At 36.7% G+C, this 20,279-nt stretch overlaps 1 protein-coding gene across 1 annotated transcript in view; it reads right to left on the reverse strand.

The window, feature by feature from the left end:
* Positions 1-236: 236 nt before the first annotated feature.
* EFHC2 (EF-hand domain containing 2) overlaps positions 237-20,279 on the reverse strand; it is a 57,016-nt gene continuing 36,973 nt past the window's right edge. The window contains exons 10-15 of the mRNA XM_072935274.1: positions 18,106-18,302; positions 14,482-14,615; positions 10,085-10,282; positions 9,399-9,491; positions 2,187-2,292; positions 237-565 (exon numbers count right to left, since the gene is read on the reverse strand). Of these exons, the coding sequence (XP_072791375.1) occupies positions 470-565; positions 2,187-2,292; positions 9,399-9,491; positions 10,085-10,282; positions 14,482-14,615; positions 18,106-18,302 (824 nt within the window). The 3' untranslated portion in view covers positions 237-469. The remainder of the gene's footprint in view (positions 566-2,186; positions 2,293-9,398; positions 9,492-10,084; positions 10,283-14,481; positions 14,616-18,105; positions 18,303-20,279) is intronic.

A 20,279-nucleotide genomic window follows, 5' to 3' on the forward strand; every position in this document is an offset into this window, starting at 1 on the left:
GACATGAACAGCACTTGAGCATCACCACGGGGATAGAACAAAACCACAGATAAGAGCTGCAGAGCAAGGGAGGAAACTTGAATGGAATGGCATCATTGTGCTAACGCAGTCAAACCCAATATTAAGAGGTCATCCAACAAGGGTTGTTCTCAGAACAAAGCAGGGTCAGTCAGATTTTGCAGTGTTTGTCTCAAAGATTTCTCAATACTCACAAATTCTCCATGCAACCAGGCAGATATTAGAGGATCTAGTTTTATTTATGCTTGTATAAGTGTGAGAGACGTGCTGTTGATTTAGAAAGAGTTCCAAAAACATACAAGTATACGTCTCTGTTGGAACAAGAAAAATTAAATGCAATAAAACCTGCATCTGCTTTTTTCTTATTATACAATAAATGTTTTTGGTATCTCTCTAAGTAATCTTCAGAGCTGAAGCACCAATCTTAAATCAGTGCCTTGGAAAGATGAGATTATTCTTCCTTGCCAAACAGATCATCCAGAAGAGGAGGGTATCTGATCCCAGTCACGGGAGGGGATCGTGGTAGTTGGTTCCAGATATCTTCCTTCTGAAATTAGTAACCCAGAGAATATCTTAGTATAAAATAATGAAAACAGGAATCATTTCAAGCTGGTCACCATAACATTGAATGAGATGCTTCAATTCCACAGACAAATCTGTGAAAAATTTGGTCTTTATATAGGGCATCTTCTTAAAAGATTACAACATGCTCATTCTTATGAAGGTTGAAAATATTTCATTAAAAATATTTTCTATCACTAGCCTTTTTTGCAGACATTTTTAAATTAAATAATACTACATTTTCTTCATTAAAATACTTAATAATTCAAATTCTTGAAAGTTATCTATGTCTCAACACCAAAAATCATACAAAATAATGAGATAAAGAGAAGGAATAAAAAAGAAAGCAAGCTAAACAAGCACAACTCTGCTGCTGAAATCTATCTGTCAAACACAGGTACTGTAGCCTCAAAATACTGCTATTCATTCATGGCAAGTCATGCACAGAATGACAATTTAATTCTAAAGCTGAACAAGATTTAAAACTTTTCCTGCCTCTGATTTTTTTTCCATTTTGTAGTTTCCTCTCTTAAAATATTAAATATTTAATTATTGCTTAAGCACAGAATTTATCTGTAAAGACAAAGAATACCCCCTCAACAAAGGCTAATCAACATCATGATCCTCAGGACTGCTGTATAAAACATGTGGAAGTATTTTGATTTTATCTGTACAAGACAGAAAAATTCTTCACAAAGACAAAGCAAAAATAATCAACCATGGAAAGCAGAGCAAACCAACAGCCCTGGGCCCTCATTAAACACCATCAACAATTTGAGATGCTACAGAAGGAAGTCTTGCTAAGGCAGACAGGAATGAGGAGTCAGGAGCACAGTGCCTGAGGAATACTGGTTTAAACTATGCCCTGAGTGAACTTGAATTCAACGGAATGCTTTGTTTCTTAATGGTCTGGACACAATCAAACACATTCTGTACAACACATTGGTCAGGACAGAATAGCAAAATGATGTGTTGGCAGAAGTCTTTGGATTTAGTTGTTACAAAGTATTTAAAATTCAGCATAATTGCCTTATGGACCTTCTATTTTAAAATGTTCCACTCAGCACAAGATGGCAAGATCAGATTAGTCTCTGCAGTTTGTTGATACTGCATTTTTTTTTTACCCTAAGTAGCAGGCTGAAGATACACAAAGCTGATCCATCAGCTCTTCTCTCTGTGCACGCCTACCAGGGATGTGGTGTGCTATGTACAGGTTTCTGAGGAGTTACACAAAATGCAGAGCTATTTTCTGCATATGCCAGTGTAGCTTAAAGTATTTTCTGTCTACCTCAGCAAATGAACAGATCGTTTGACATGTGACAATGATATTTGTGGGGGAAGCAGTACTCATGCCCATTGTCCATGGATAAATACATCTGCTTCTCCTTCTCTTTTTTTCTTCTATAAAATGATGTGATACTTACTAGGCACCTCCTCATCCCTGTTTGACTTCTGTTTCAACCTAAACCTCCCTATTAAATGTATTAAAAAATAAGTACCTAAAGAAAACAGGTACAAATACACAAATAGGAAAAAATATTGTAATGTGTGTTGGCTAAGACAGTCATGTTAAAGTTGGAGAAATTATATTGAGACACTGGTTTTACCTTGGGTGGCTCCTTTTCCTCCACAAAAGCATGGACTTGATTCTCTCTCCAGTTCAGTGCATGAACAAACTTTCTATAGTCTATCTGCTTTTGCTTATCTTCAAACCTGAGCAGAATATCCATAAGATGACTCAAGATTAAAATGAATTTTTAACAAAGTTCTGTCATGTTATCTGCAGCATACTAATCATTGCTTTTGGGATAAAAATTTTTATACTGCTTTATTCCCAAACACTGGCAGGAGTGAAAGAAAAATTACAAAATGTCAGGAATACTTATATTATACATTCTTTTCCATATTCTTACACCTTATTATTGTCTCTTATAGTAGAATTCAACTTTTTCAAGTTTTACTTCATTTCAACTATTTTCATTTTAGTTTTGAAGCACTGCCCAACCTTTTCCAACACTGGTCTCACAGCTTTTGACAAACACGGAGTTGGGATGATCAGTGTATGATTCCTTTGATTAGAAAAGAAACAGAATTGCACAGCAGATCTGTGCTGTAACACAACTGACCTGCTCTATCTGATTTCTACAATCACCTCCTGAAAATAAGTAATCCTTCAAAAATGCTGTTTGCGCACACCTTGGGATCAAGTTGCAATTGACAAACAGACAGCTCACAAACATATCAAATGTTTTAAAATGCCATATTTTAAAATCATTTGGTTACAGCTTTATGGCATTGTTCTTTATTCCTATGGATAAATAGCTATATTTGTATCAGTTGTGGCTGTCCCCTAAATGCATATAGATGCTGCCAGCAGATACATATGCCAGAAGATATATATGCTGCCAGCTAAGGACTGCAGGTCTACAGGTACGTGTGGAAAATGCCATTTTCCTCCCTCAGATTTCTAAAATCCTTACCCTGCACTAATAAGCCACATGGGAACAGATTTGTAATTCACTTCATCCCTCTGCCATTGATTTGGATGAAGCAGCTTTAGAAATAAAAGTCTTCATTTCAGCAGAACACTGAGGTGATTCAGGCCTTTGGGAACCACTGTTCTTTCAGTGTCACCAGCCAAATGTTGAAAGATACCTTTGGGCTGAAGCTTGAAAAGAACAGCTGGAATGCTCTGCTATAAATACAGCACTGGCAGCTTCTGAAGGACACCTGTCTCACCCAACACCACCCACCTGCAAAAGGGACCCAGTTTGGGTACAAAAACATAGCCTGGAAGTGTCTGAGCTTCACTGAGGTCCATGGAGAAACACAGACACCCAGCAAGACTCAGTATCTCTTACCTGGTGGGAGACACCAGGTTAAACAATTCTGCCCTGCCATCTGGTGAGACAAAAACTACTGCACAGGAAACAAGTATTTCAGAAAATCATGTTGCCTTGTCCTTAATGAAATAGCAATGCACAAAACACAAGCCTCAAAACCCTTCAATCATTGCAGGGTGTTCTAACAAAAAATTAAGCATGAAGGCATTTTAAGGGAGAATTTACAGCACAAACTTGGAAAACAATACCCGAGGAGAAATAGATCTGGTAACAAAAATATACTGCAATAAACTGCAACTCATCCTTTCCTTCTTCCCCCCCAACACCTTTCATTTAATAGTCAGCAGGAAAGATAATAATAAAATATACTGAGAGCCATAAACAGAGATGGTAGCGATAAACTGGAATGTTAAGTACAGTGAGTTATGCTGAAGATGAAAGCAAAGTCAGAAAAGAATGCTACTGCTACCAGAATTAAATGGAGCCTGAAACACTGCCATGAGAAACCCTCCTATCACAGCTTGCTTCTTTACCATAGTTCACATGCAAGTTAACATTTCCATAAAGCCTTACCTTTGGGAAATATATCCAATACAAAAGAAAATTACCATTTTCACTTCCAGTGGGTTCTTAGTTTCAGGTTTGTTTTTGGGGGGTTTTTTGTGGGTTTTTTTGGGGGGGTTTTTTTGGGGGTTTTTTTTTTTGTTGTTGTTGTTGTGTTTTTTGTGGGTTTTTTTTCAGGTGGCAATAGGGAAGACAAGTTTTGCATGAGATGTATGTAATAAGACAATCAAAAGGCTTATACCTCTTGGAAAAATAATAGCAGACAGATTGGAATTTCAGAACAATCAGGACAAATTACTTTTCCTTCTACTATTATGTAGTTACCTTTTGCTCATTGTGAAAAGTCAGAAGATTAATTCTACCACCGAAATGCTGAGCTATATAAGCACGATTTTTAAACAAAGAACAAGTGAAGGTGTGTAACTACTCAAACTTTCTCTCGAGGCACCAAAGTTGAGGAAAGCATTGCTTCTGCTTTTGACAAACATTTACAAGGAGAAAAGTAACCTGATGTGACAGCACTAGTGAGCTGAGATGACAATATGGATTTGAAATTATCTATAACCAAGAATTTTAACATGGGCAGAGGAAATGGGATTCCTAAATCCCATAATTAAATAGCTAAAGAAAGCATCTCAAAATAATACTCTAGAATAACCCAGAAAGGAAAAAAATCTACTCTTTAGAACTTTTTACTGCTGTGACTTACTGTATCAATCTACTAAAAGCACACACTAGAGATTTGGCCAGAGCATTCAGATGGACTAAGGAGATGTTATCAGTTTGGATATTATTAGGACAGAGATGTCATACATTTCAGTGGCTGGAGTTAATAATGCTGAGACAGTGTTCTTCAGAAAAGGAAATTAGATTTGTCTTATCAAGAAGATGCACCAAAGATAGCTTTAAACCACCCTTCTCTTCAGTTTTTCCCTATTACTTCACCAATGCATGAAATTTTAGACTATGAAAGTCACTCCTCCGTCACTATCACAGTTTGAAGAGCTTTTTATTTTCTTTATCATTACAGAAATAATCACACATTTCTGCTTATAAAAATACGTTCATAATTAACTATTCCAGATAGGTGAAAAATCTAGTCAAATCACATGATGATAATTCCTGAGGATGCTTTGGTGAGTAAAGGTTACTTACTAATAAGTTTTTCTTTCCCATCAAGAAATCTATATCCCAAAAATTTATGTGAAATTTTAATATACATGCAGAGTTTTTTTAAATTTCTTCATTTCAAACAACATTTATTAACAAGCTAATCTGATAATAACCAAGCAGAAGCATCTGCTGCTTTAACCTTAGAGAAAATGTTGGGATTTTTCAGCCTGTTTGATACTCTCTGTGCAACATAGTTCTACATGGACTAAATTGCCACAGGTGTACAACTAAATTGTCATAAACTGCTCATATTAAAGGACTTAAACCAGCAAGCACAAGTCACTATTAAATAATAATGGCTACCATCCTCTTTTTTCAATTTATATTTATTCTACATTTACTCATGTCTTGAACAACCATGAATTGAACCATCAGCTCCTCAGCAAACTGAGTAACAGGAATAATTTGTCCTAAGAGATTAAAATATGAGTTCTAGAGATCCTTTTAATCACAAAGGCACAGGGAGTCACAGGCACCAAAGGTAACAAGAAAGCAGCAGGATAAAGACCTCGTGATCATTTCCACTGCTGCTCCTGCTACTGGACACTTGCTGTAGCAGAAGAAGAGGGTTTCTTCCTGAAAGAAAAAGGTCAGACCTAAAAAAACCCACTACAGGTAGGAAACCAGGTAAAAAACTATTACCCAGCCACAATCTTTGGGAAAACTGAGCAGGCAGGAGTGGCCTGGCCTGGCCTGTAAGTGAATTGGGAACTGGGATCACTATATAGGAAGCCCTGTGTCATCAGGCACCGCTACCTGACTGGAGATTCACCTTTTCAAAACAAGAACCTTTCAAAAAGACCAACCCCAGCAGTGTAGGGAGGTGAAAAACTACTCAGCTATTTTTAACAGAAATTTAAAAACATAATTTAAAAAACTAGGGATCTACAATTAACAGCTGAATTAATGCAGAATAATCAACATGTAATGCTTGTAAACTTGTCATCCATTCTTCCTCCTCTCAATTTGTCTCTTCCTTAGATACCAGCTGTTTATAAATCCTCCAGGGAAAGACTGCTTCTTTTTAAGTCCTTGTTAGCATCAATTTAGCATTGCATAAAATAAAAATAACAGAAAAACCCCCTGAAATCATTACTTAAGCACTTCGCAAAATTTATTTATTAAACAAACTGTAGTTTTTCATTATGCCTACATAAATTTAAAGACATGTTTATAATGACTACTGTAGTTTTCTGGCAGAAACAACTGTGTACTGTCTGCACTGCTTACAGCAATGTGATTAAATTCTGTATTGTCCCGTGATTAAAAAACTAAGTGAGAAAATGCTGATTGAGAAAGCAAATATTTTTTAATATGCCAGCTCAGGTAAATTGGAAAATTGTTCACATTGCTGGGTACCTAAATCCTACTATTTCAACATCCCATGATTATAAATATAAATTTACACTAGATGGACAATATGAAAAGGTCTTATGAAACCCCAAATTTTGCTAAGTCTCCCTTCACTCCATGGCAACTGAGTGCTCTTTGGGTACAGTAAACAAAGTCTTGGGTCATTTGGAGGTGACCACAAAATTAGACAGTAATTTCTAGTCTCATCCCATGCTTGTAATAAGTGACAGATCATTGCAGTATAATTTACAAATGTAAATAATAAATACTTTAAGAGTACTACCTTTCAAAATAGAAAAATAGAGTCATTAAGTCCTGGAGAAAGTCTTTGCCACCTAATCTCAGATAGCAAAGCTGAATAAACACAGAGCTTCAGCCTTCAACTATTATCTGATCACATTGTCCAGCATCATTTTATAGCTGAATGGGGTCCAGCTAGTGCATTAGCTATATATCCTGATTTTGTGGGAATCAGTCCAGCAACTTTTATTGTACCACTTTCTTCCTTCATAAATAAAGATTCCCAGAGTAGGACCACCACCACCACTTGTTTTAGAAGTATCAGTGGACACAAAACTACATGGTTCCTCATTAAAAAAAAAAAAACAAAAAAACAAAAAACAACAAAAAAAAACCAACAAAAAACCCAAGGAAAAAATACTGGAATACTGTTGACAAACTCAGCCCACACTGAATTGCAAACTCCCTAGTAATGAGACTGTTCTTCATTAACAATAAACCTGCCTGTTTCATGATTCTTCAGTGTGGAAAAAACTACAGAAAGCAGAAATAAAGGAAAAGATGAGTTTAAATCTCATTAAGATGACTCAACTCTTCAATTTACACACTACTGTAAATTAAGTCCTATTAAATAGAGTTCAAAAAAATGTTTCCCTGGCTCTGCACCTTCACAAAACAACAAGCTTCCTGAACAGTGCCAAGTGCACACATGATGAAGAATGTGCCAACTCCTCATTACCTGCAGTGCTGTGACTCCACTAAACTGCCACCTTTGAAGCAGAAGATGCTGTAACTTAGAAGTGCCTTACACAAGGCTCTCTGTCAAGTGAAGCACTTCCCACGCTGATTTCTGAGGCTCAGCTTCACACCATTTTCATTTACCTTTCTCATACAGAAATCTATAACACAGGCTGGCCTCAGCACCTTTAGAAATTAAGGCAAATTGATGGGAATTTAGAAATGTAGCTCTGATGCAGACTGAGGAGATAACTCTCTCCTCCACCACCTACAGAAAGAACCTTGAGCAGCTGAAACCTCATCCAGCTGTCATGGATACCTTGCTGAACTTGGGTGAAATCCAGCCCTTGATCTCCTCCCTGTGTTCTAAGCTTATCTCTAATTTTTATTATAGTGTACTGGGCTTTTTCTCTTTAACTGCCTACACTCACTCCTTAGGAAAGCAGAGGTTCAGGGCACAGAAGCTTTCCCTGGTATAAATTCACAAACAATAAACATGTCTCTAGAGCCCAGGATGTGTTGGGCTTGTCTGCTTCTTATCAAACCTGAGTTAGTACATAAAGCAAAACATCCAGTGCCTTGTTGTGCATCTATCCAAGTTCAGCCCTTAAGAAATGGAATCTGTAAGAGCCCCTCGTCTAACATGGGATGTCAATTGTCCTTCAACAATTGTGTTGGGCAGCTTGGTGGGAGTTCTAAAATGTCAGTTGTAGATTACTGTAAAAATTCAGACATTTCTGAAGATTAATGCTTATAACTCAGTGTCAGAAGTGATGAACAGCAGCACAAAGAAGCTTTATCAAAATGGATTCCACATTTCTGCCTGACAAGGGTCTTTTCATTATTTACTAAACCCAGATATTTATATTTATATTTATATTTATATTTATATTTATATTTATATTTATATTTATATTTATATTTATATTTATATTTATATTTATATTTATATTTATATTTATATTTATATTTATATTTATATTTATATTTATATTTATATTTATATTTATACTATGCTTAATTTGCAACTCCTCCTGAAATCAAGAAGAATATTTACCTGAAAGTATCTAAATATGACAGAAGACAAGACCTGTTCCTGTTTTTAACAGACTATGAAAGCACAGACAAAACATGTGGTTTACGTATTTCCCTCAAAAGAAAGAAGAAAACAGCAAGTATGCATTTAAACCTATTACCAGAAAATCTGGCCAGGAAAACCAAATTCAACAGAACATGAGTGTTCAGAGCACCACAGTTTACTCTGAACTCTAATCTTCAATATAAGTGCACTAAATAGTACTTCTTTTCACTCCTATTCCCATTAATACAGCTAGCAAAGCCATTTGTCTCAAAAAAGCTAAACGTGATATGGAGAAGTACCAAAGCCATGCCAACACTCCTTTTCCTTTTTAAAAATTACAATAAAATATGTCTCAAGCAAGATTAATAGGAGTAGCAAACCAATTTTGTTTACTACTGATGCTGTCAACTTGATAAAGACAGTTCATTGTATTCATGTTAGTGCTTTCCTTGGAATGTGCTTTCATAAGATTATTGTTTTTACCTCACATCTATACACAGGAACAACTACAGCAAAAAAAATGAATCTTATTGAAAATGATAAGTATCAGTAACTGATTCTGGAAATATGAATTCCATAGAATTCTGCCAAATCCCAGATGATTCACTATGCAAGGCAAAATGAAGAGAAGTTGCTAAGATGGACGCATCTCACTTGATTATAAATATTCTATAAATAGGAAAGTCTGTGTGTGTAGGGACAAAATCTGCATCATTAAATGATTCATATTAGATAAATGACAAATTCTGAAGATTTGTGTCTGCAGTAGATATTTAGCATTGATTTGCACCCGTGCATGCAGGTCACCCTACCTGCCCTTAAGTTACCTGGCCAGTAAAGTTTCCAGAAGATCATCAGGAAGTGGCAACTTAAAGGATTTGAAAATAGTCCTGCAGGTCTCATAGGGCAACAACCCACACCTGCACATAAGAAAGAGAAGGGTATAAATATACATTAGGTATTTTCCAGTCTTACTTCAAGTAAATGTTTCTGTGCATAGGAAAATGTGTGAAGAATATCAGGATAGAGAAAAAGACAACAAAGTTTTATGACATTTTGCTATTACAAAGCTGAGAAACTTGAAGGCCACATTGTAGCCTTTCTCATACTGAGATCCTCAGTGATTCTCTGTGATTCTTTATCTGTGACATCAGAGAACAAAAAGGGCAAATGAGTCACATAAAGAATACAAATTCTTTCCTTTATTTTCCCCCTTAAATCACAATTTTTCCTCTTTGATTTAAAATCCTGTGTTTGGCCCATGAGCTGGTATCTGATGTCACAGAATGTTCAGTACAGCATTTACAACAAAAAGCCCACCTACAAAATGTAAAATAGACAAAAAGACTGAAGGCTGTCCTCTTCTTGCCTATTGTCAAGTGTTGAGAGAGGCTTAACATTACACATAATATTCTTTGGCCACAATATACCATTTGCTCAGCAACAAACAGAAAGTAGGTGGGTTTACAAGAACTTCTCAAATAACAGTTTGGGATAATGAAAGGAAACTTACTTTTCTCGGTCGTTGTACGAAAACACTGTAATCAGTTGTTCAAAATATTCAAAGGTATTTTTCTTCAGTTTGTCTTGAGCCACTGAAAGGAGGTAGAGCAGATCTGTTTGACTGTCATCTCTGATGCCATAATGACGTCCAAGAGTCATAATTTCGTGTTCTGAAAATCCTCCACCAGCAACACTGACTATCCAATTTCTGTGCACAAAACCAACAGCCTACATTCGTTTTGAGTAAATAAGTTAAAACAAATTAATAATCACTAATTTTGGGGGACAATGTCCAAATTTCCTCAGTAGCTGTCTATACATACAAAAATACATCCTAACCACAACTGAAATGTTTTACCAGAGATGCCATACAGAGAATTACAGCAAATCACAGGTTCCCCTGGCAAGAATGTAAGACAGGAGGCAGGAGCAAGAGCAGTTTACACTTGGATGATGTAAGTGGAAAATCAGATCCCACGCAAGGATGAGCCTGGGATGTGCTCTCCTGAGCCTGTGTGTGCTGCTCAGACAAATCAGCCCAGCCCATGGAAGAAGAAATTTTCCTGAGATCCATCTGATGGGACAGTGTCAGCTCCCTCAGCTGTTACAAGGCCTCTTGTCAAATCTGGATTAGTGTAACTACATTGGCTCTATGATCCCAAATATCTGCCTCTGGTGCACTCACACTCAACCAGGATTTTAACAAGCAAGCATCAGCATAGGCCTATGTGTTTAGTCAAAATTAGATTAATTATATGTAATACTTCTGGATAAACTGCACTATGAATAAACTTCACTCTATCTGCTGGTGCAATCAGTGCTGTACTTTGTGATATCCATGAGGACACTGAATCACTGTGATTAAACTCCAATCCTTGAAAACAAATGGAAGAAATTAGAAGTGATGCACAAAGTTCTGACACAAGAGCTAAATGGATGCCTGGAGAACACTTGAATTGTTGAATTAATCTGATGAGGGATCTCTTTAACATCCACATGTGAACTGAAAGCACAGAAATTTAGGACCCTTCCAAATATTCAGACTTTTAACAAGAATCATAGTTCTTCACTTGCTTCCTCTCAGAGGCTTGTGTGGTCCTGTTCAAAGGAAAGGATCACTTCATGTAATATGATTGCACTTACACAACTATTAAAGAAACGCTAAATACTTTAGAGAGTCTATTTTGATTCAAATGCTTCTTTTTTCATATTAAAAAAATCAGAATGATCTTTTATTTGCAGTGGCAGGAAATAAATACAAGGAAGTGACATGCTGTTTACAGTAGCAAACCTTATTTGAGATTACACAAACTTAATGACCAAGACCTGATCCATCTACTAATATTATCATTATCTTGTCAGTATTATTTTTCCACTTACTGGATATTATCGTTTATATTGCAGCAGCATTCAGAGATCCAGTCAAAGCTGGAGCCTGCTTCCAGCAGCCTGCAATAAACACCACTGCACACACAAAGAGGACAATGCTGCCTGATAAGCCTGGCACTCCAGTGCTTGGGCTGCCAGAGCTGGGGGCTGCAGATAAGATCAGCCATTTCCACAGGCTGGATTTCCATACATGGCACAGATTTTTTTCACTGTCAGGATTTCAAAAGTGTTTTATTTTCTCAATCCAGTCAGTGACAATCAAATCACCAAAACCCGAAGATAAAATAATTTCACTTGGGAATTACAGAATATTTTAGTGATTGTGAGGGATTAATGAGTAAGATGCAAGACTCACAAACAGAATGACATCTAAATTCTCCCTGACCAAAAAAAACAAGCTTCAATAATTGTTCCCACAGCTTCGCTAGCTCTTGTTTTACTTCTTTTTTTGTTGTAGAAGAATTAGACAGATTGCAATCTGAATTTATTACAGAAAGAAGTCATCATAATTAACTGTTCAAGAGAGCTGCTTCTCAGCAGCTCAAATCTGCTGAATTGAAGATAGGCATCTTTGTTAGACCCACATGGTTCTTTGTCTCTAACAGCAAACAGTCTTGCCAGTAGCTTATGAGAAAAAAACAGCCTGGATAAGGCTGTGTGATGAACAGGCATCTAAGTTTTAAATATTTTTTAATTCTCTTTTCAACAAAGACTTCAATAGTTCTAATTATAGCGTAAGGGATAGCTGAAGCATACATTACACATTTATTTCCTGGATGAAGTGCTGAAGATTTGAAGATTTCTGAAAGCAGTTTAAGTAAATTGTATAATCACAATTCTCTTCACTACATCATACTTATAGATGTAGTTTTAATGCAGATTACATTAAATTACATAGGTAGAAAGGAAGAAATCTGAACAGCCAAATTCAGAGCTGAGTAAAACCTCAGCTTTATTTAAGATAAGGAAAGAGGATTATCATTGAAGCTGTCATATAGATAATTGCCTGCACTAAAAATAATCATTTGTTGTTAGTTATAGTAATCAAATGTCATGGCAGATTAAAATTAAACAGAGATGTACACAATAAGAAACTGAAAGAAAAAATACTCTATTCACATAGAAGTATCTTGGAAATTTTATAGATGTAAAGAAGTGCTCTTGTTTTTGTCATAAAAAATGCTTCTTTCATTCTAAAATAAGCTTCACAGATAATAATAATGAGAACCTTTAGATTACTGGATGTAATACAAACTAAAAGAAACAAAACCTACTATCATTATACAGCACAAATGTTCAAGGTTCCTTAGAGGCAAATCCTTCTTCTGGCAGTGTGAACATCCCCTGTTAAACCCTGGGCCTTCTCCCATAGGAGGGATGGGGACCATTAAAGGGTGCTGAGACTGGCCCAGATGAGCACTGAGGCCCAGAAAACCCTGATTATTTGGGTTCCCCAGATTTCCTGTTCATGGAGAGGGCTCCTGCATTTTTTGTGGCTGAAACCAAGTCCCTCCATTCCACATGATCAGACATATCTCTCTCCATGTCACAGAATAGCACCACCCTAAATTAAACAGTTGAGCTGTTCACAGCTGCACAGATTATGTCCATGATTAAATTTACACCCAACTGAGCCTCTTCTGGATAAAACAAAAACTTTTCCCTGCCATTTAAAAGCACAATCATCCCTTCTAAAGGTTTGCTTCCCTAATTCTGTCATACAAATATTCCAAACCTTTGAGCTGCTCGTAGTGCATGCACAGAGTTTTGCAGGTGATTATTTCATAATTTGAACTAAAACTTTTTTTTTTAATAGTTACCTTATACATAAATTAAAAACCTTTTCCAGGTGCCAGGAACTTTCTCCCATTAAACATGAACTTTCAATTTTCTCTCTTATTCAAGTAATAACATCTTCCCTCTTAATGCAATCAGCAATTCAAAATCTCGCTTCTGCTGAGTAAAGTATCTGACTTCAGAAATATTTTGACCAAAAGCTGCCAAAAACTGTGGCCTTTTTTAGTTTAAATCCTACCTTTAAATCACTTATTTTTTTATTTCTGAATGCCAGCTTGTTTTAGTTTCTCACTACTTTCACTTTGAATTACTGAAAGAACCTTCTGCTGATCTATTTCTCTTCTGAGATATTTCAGAAGCAATTCCTGCCTTGGTTAGCATTCCAATGGAGATGGCATTCCATGCAATATTCATCTACTTACATGCCTTAGTTATTATGACAGTTCCTAAATATATAGTATATTACTTCTGTGAAAACCAAATGCTTCTAAGCAAAGTTTTCTTCTCTGCTTCACATAATTAACTGTACCAGTACTGTGCCCAACACAGTTCATACACTCAAGTATTCTGGCTGTGGGATAAACCAAAATTAGTTTGTATTTGAAAATGATTTCTTCTTTCAAGTATCTCTACATCTGCCCACTGCCATATCTGGATCGTTGCCAGAATCCAGATTTCTGCTCCCTTTATCTATGCTTAAATTACTATCCAAGTATTAATTATGGTTCTCACTACTGCTTTCCAATCTTTTAAAAATATGCTTAGCACTGCTTTCTCTAATTTCAATACAACTGAGTTTTGTAAAGACTGTCTTTTTTACCAATGGTTCAAAACCCAAACACCATTTTCAGGAGGAAACTTGAACATTCCTACTTGAATTTCCAAACTACTGTTTGACTCACAGGATGGACTTTCCCTTATCTTTCAGCATATATATTACTGCTGACTTGTGCCCTTCTCCACAACACTCTGTGTAAGCTCCATAAAAAGTAGACAGATTTCTCTTGTGCTTTTCAGCTTACTTGAAACTATCACTTTTTTTTTTTTTTTCTGGAACATGGATTTTACATTTTTTTTACACACAATTTCCAAGTAAATGTAAAACAAATCTATGCCACTTGTCAGCTACTGGGCAGAAGGCATCAAAACCCAGTCATGCTTAATACATTTTGGGGGAATGTGCCTTTATTAACTATTAAAACCCCAAACCCACTGTCTTACCTGAAAGTGTCATACCCAATCACACTGGTATGCTCAGGGTCAGTAGTAGCAAATGTCTTTCTGATTTCTTTGGCATGAGGTTCTGTCATGCTCTTCAGTTTGTTGAGGATGACACAAATGTCAGCCATGGGGAACTTAAAAGAGGAAAGTAAGACAGAGATTATAAAGAACTGAAGGACAGGATGCCATCCAGAGGGACCTGTCCAGGCTGGAGAAATGGGCCCATGGCAATCTCATCAGATCATGCATTCTCAGAAAACTTCATCCAGCTACATAAAAGAGCATCCATTTTTGTTTGAAACATTGAATTTATAAAGCAGAAGTAGGAACATTTAAAGTACAGTTCTAATAACTTGGTCCTCATTTTACGTTGGTGCACCTCACTGAATTCTCCAGTCATAAATTTCACAATGTTAAAGCTAATTTTTCAACACTGGCTCCAGAAAGGTTCCAACAGTCTCATTTATTTTGGACTGCATTGTCTTACATACTCAGAAATAGCACATAGAAAAAATTTTAGAAACCACTTTTACCTGTTGTGTATAAAAATGCTTAAATGTTTATTTTTTCCTAAATAGACCATTAAAATAAATATAAACTAAGATTAAACAGAACTGAAGCATTATGGCTTTCAATCTATATTCAAATTGTTATGTTAGTGCTCTACCAAAGATTTATTTGCTATACTCATTTTTAATATGAAACATAGAAGTATTTAGTCATTAAATTGGGGGTGACTTCAAGTATGATTATCTGCTATATCCTTATATCTGTCATGCTCTATCTAGCTTAAAAAGCACAATCAACTGCCTGAAAATACTTTTCTCTCTTTTCTTCCAATAGCAGTTATTTGAAACTTGGTATGACTAGTATTAAGGACCAGGACATAAAAATCAGACCTCAGCCCCAACTGTGCTGAAGTGTGTCTACAGCTTTGTATCAGTTCAAAGTGGTCTATAAAAGGGTATTTGAAGTCCTTATGGCACTGGCAGAGCAGTACAAATTGATCCAAGTTTAATCAATACATCAGCTCTTGCAGGTTTTTCTCAGAATTGGGGAAGACAATTTCTGTCTCTGCCAAAACCCCAGGTGCAGCCCTGGCAGGAGTGCTCTGCAAGGCAGTGGTTTGGAGCAGCAATCAAAGAGTTTTAGAGGCAGCAGCTTTTCCAGGCCCCTCTCCAAGATGTTACTGTTTGGGGCATAGGCATACAGCCTTCTGCTGCACAAGCAAGGAACAGGGAGAAAAGACTCAGGAGAAGGGTTCAGAGAGCAGAGTATTTCAGAATGGACAACGTGTTCTGAATATTTAAGAGCCTGTCTTCTCTACATTATCAAAACAGCTATATTTACATCTTTTTCCTAAATTACATATTCCAAACATCTACATAGCCATTGAGTGTCTGAGCAGCAAGGCAATAATTTCACCAGCTTTCCCCCTTCTCATGAAACTCCTGACATGTTTCTAGCCACAGTCTAGTTTGGTTTGATTGCCTTGCTTAACTCAGAGATTATTATGCTAATTTCAATGGAAGTAAAATCCTTTTCCATGTTTGTGCTGCAGCACACAGCAAAGTTAGAACAATTGACACAGTTCAGAGATGCTGAATTCCCTTCCAGTGATGCCACGTTTGAAACAGTCCTCCTCAAACCTGGATAATACCAGTAGGACTGTGCACAACACACCTGCTCTGTTTTGCAAGCAAATTTACACTTCCTAAATAAATATTTTTCTCCCTCAAATTGAAAAAGAAACCCAAAGTGATGAAAAGTTTTAACCAGGTCCTTGAAGTTACTTTCAGTAAATGTGGCAATCAAAATGACAAGACTCTAATTTTTCTCTTCCTTTAACAGAAAAACAATACAATTAAGTATAATTTTGAAACTATCTTAGATGGTGTCAAAAAAATTTCAATATTCACCTGCACTATGATTACCAATCAAAATTTCATCTAAATCACCATATGCCTATAGAACTGTGGTAAAGATGGAAATTTTCATTAAAAAATATTCCATACAGATTTCTTTTACCAGTTTTAGAGAACATACTGATGTGTTCTGCTGGAAGGAAATTTCCTGCCTATTCAGAAGGAAAATAATTTGTTTTCTAATTTTAGAAACAACTAACAAATAGCCATATTTACATTGTTTCCCCTTTTTCTAAGCAATCTTCCAGCTCTGGTCTTCTCTAGTAATTGCTGAAGTTGTTGTGATTTGAGAATGTGATCCCCTGATGAACTGAGGCAAACTTCTGAAGCTCTAGGCAAAGGATGTGAGTGAAGTACCTACCTCTGGGAGAATCAACCTTTTTTTCCTACCATCTCCATTAAAACCTTATTTGTGCAAAGAACCTTTCAAAAGTTCACTATCTTTCAAAATTCATGTCAATTACATATTTTTAATGTTGCCTCTTCCCATTTTGCAGGTTGTATTTTGATACTATACAATCATTCAGTCTGGAGAACTAAAGTCTCATCCATTTGATCCAGGAAAATCAAAGCAAACAACATTCCAAAGAACATTTACAATCTAAAGATGAGCTCTGAATTTTGGAGAAAAGGTTTGGTTTTGATTCTACCAGGAGGAGAAACCATGCAGCAGGAAGGAAATGCACTGGATTGCATTTTTGAGGTTTCAGCTTTGTATGTTACTGCTTTAAGCATTTAGCAGCCTTAGCATTTTACATCCACAAGCATTTTGCAGATCTTTCTCATTGTTCCAGGGAAGGCAGATGGTGCTAGTCCACATTAATTTACAAAAAATTGCACCATTCTACTACAGTATAAAGCAGCAGAGGCACCCCACCTCGCAATTTATTGCTCTGCCCTCTGAAAAGACAGTAAAACTCAATAAACACTGTAAATTTATTCTTGACTGGGATATGAATTTCTAATATTACAAGGGAAATGTTTTGGTAGAAAAATGTGTATGAGCCCAAAAAATCAAATTCGGACATAAAATAATTTCATCAGTAAGACTAAATTGGATGTGTCCACGTCTTGAGTACTGAACACTGTTCCAGTCTCCACATCTCAGTTACTCTGCAAGGACGGACTAAAAAGGGTGAGACTCTTACCTGCACAGGATTAGGCTGAGGGGGAAGAATGTCTTAGAGTCACAAAATTACAAAGGTGGTGGATAAGGTGAATAGGATCTTCCCCAAACCTCAGAACAGTATAACTGGCCTTGAAACTAGTGGGAGGCTGGTTTAAAACAGATAAAAGATACTTCTTTTATCAGATATTTTTTTTTCATAGCAGGCAGTGAACTTTTCAACCTACTACCACAGAAAGTTGTGGAAGCTGACAGTATCTGTATGTTCAGCAAGGGCTAGATCAACTCAGGGACAAGAGTTTCCTGAACAGCCTCAAGAAGGAATAGGCAGAGATATCCCTCATCACAACCCCTGATGCAGACTGAGTGGATTCTGAGAAAGGAAAAGGGAATGGACAGTAAAGAGTGGCCAGACTTGCCTGCACTCCCAGCTGGCATCCCCTAAATCCACTGCTAGACAGAGAGCACTGGGCTGTGACCCTTGGGTGAGGAAACAGGATAAATAATTCTGAAAAATATATGGAGAAACCACAGTCCTGAGAGATAATAGAAATTAACAAGAGCCTGCTTCACCTCATTTGCATTCTTCTCCATGTAGTTGAATGTGTATTCATCAGCATCCACCAAAAGAAAGTTGTGACCATGGAAACAAACTCTGGCTCCAACAAACAGATCCTGAGCATTGTAGTATTCAGATGGCTCACTCTTAAAGAGTTCCTGCCCAGGCTTCTTAATGCGACTTCTTTCCAGGAACTTCCCACCAGCTATCCCTATGGGAATAGAATTAAAAATAATTAATTATGGCTTTACTTGGGAAAAAACCCACACACACACAAAAAAACTCCAAGCCATCAGCAAAAAGACAACCCAAACCAGATTATTTGTATTTCTGTACCACATTTTGTGCTCCAACTTCCTGTCTCAGAACACTCTCTTCACCTCCCTCTCACTGCTAAAAGGACTGTCTCTGCCAGTGTCCACAGCAACAGTGACATTGTGCACATTCTGTGACATGTCTCATTTGAATGCCTGCCAAACACCTTCCCTGCTTTGCTTTTCTTTACAACAGGACAGAAATGTGCCTCTTCAAATCGTTCCCATAACCCTGTCACCAGCCTTGGAACTGGCCCTTGAGAAACCTAAGATCCAAACACTAGGATGCAGGCAATTATCTTTTAACTGTTAAAAGCAGAAAAAGAAAAATAAAAATCACAACTTAAAGAGAGTGCTGTCCTACGAAGATTGTGAATTCTGATGTACTTTAATTCTAACTTCCTTTAAAGTGCTTTTGAATTTTTTTAAATGTAGGAGCGATATGATATTGTCTTCCACACATTGTTCTGCCAATGCAATTTAACTGTGATCTGCTCTTTGCTTTGTGATGTGGGTATGTCACATGATTCCTTGTCACAGTATAATGATTTTATTTGTGTCACTAGAAACTGCACGAGTACTCAAGGGTGGGTAAGATGCTAAAAGGAACATTTCTCTTTCCTGTTTTAACTTCTGGTGTACCACAGGACTGCACTGCATGTACTAAGCTTTCTGGAAAACCTTCTGTTATGTGTTTAATTTCACTGGGATATGTGCCCTACAACAACTCTGGGGTTTGCTTCCTGTTGATATTTCAGCTTCCAAGCCAAAAGCCAAAATCTTCCTTTAGTAACATTTAATGACGCCTTAATATCAGGTACTGATGCAAGTCCAGTAAAAAAAGGCTGATGAACAGTGTAATCAAATGCCTTTTATAGTCAAAATTATAAATGAATGTGAAACCCAAACTACTTATTAAACCAGAGTTTGGAGCAGATGTCTGTCTTAATTGCTTTATTAGCACCATAAAAGACAAAAATAACCCTCCACTACGGTAATCATCAGATCTTGCTTGAATCAAAAAACAATTCAAATCATTAACGTGACTCTAATGTTAACACATTCCTTTTCATCCAGCTATAAAAACAAATAAGAAATTTTTACGTTATATAATCCTAGCAACTGTTTTTAATATTTGATATTAAAAACAGTTGCTAGGATTGGAAATTCACTCCTGCCCCTCTTCTGTAAGATTTTAAATTCACTCTTGCCCCTCTATTTCCCTGCAATTGTGCACTTAGATTGGAAACCTACTTCTGTCCCATAATGGTTTTTTAAATGTTACAGGTTAATACATTACAAGTGGTATAAAGAAAAATGACTGAAAATATCTCATTAAGTTAGAGATTTTACACTGAAACCTGATAAGGAGTTTTGATGGAAATCTACAAAAGCCAGGCTCAAAGCACAAAATAAACACCACCATGAAAAACCTCTTCCATTAAGATCAGATCAGAGTTTGCAGGTGTTTGTACAGCTGTTGGCTGGGTCTTACACTGAGTAAAAAAGGGGTTGTGATCTTCTTCATGGGGAGCCAAAGTTCTCAGGCTTTGATCCCCATCTCAAGAAATGCTTCAAGATGTCCAGTCCTGTGAATTTCATAGAGTTTCAGTGTTACTAATATTAGAGTGAAGTACTTCTCTGAAACCTTCAGGTTGCTGAAACGAGAAAACTAAGAGTAACGTACTACTTCCCTTTTAGGATTGGGATTTGAAGTATTATTTACCAATTTGTACCAGTTGATGTAAATAAAAAGGTAACATTTCAACCCTCTGAACCTGCGCATAAAAGGGATGGCCAATTTGTTACTTTGGATGTCTTACTCCTTTTCCTTAGCCACTATTACCTGACCTCTACAAAGCCTTCTCATTCTT

The sequence above is a fragment of the Taeniopygia guttata genome, chromosome 1 (assembly GCF_048771995.1).
Source record: "Taeniopygia guttata chromosome 1, bTaeGut7.mat, whole genome shotgun sequence".
In the NCBI taxonomy this organism is placed as follows: Eukaryota; Metazoa; Chordata; class Aves; order Passeriformes; family Estrildidae; genus Taeniopygia; species Taeniopygia guttata.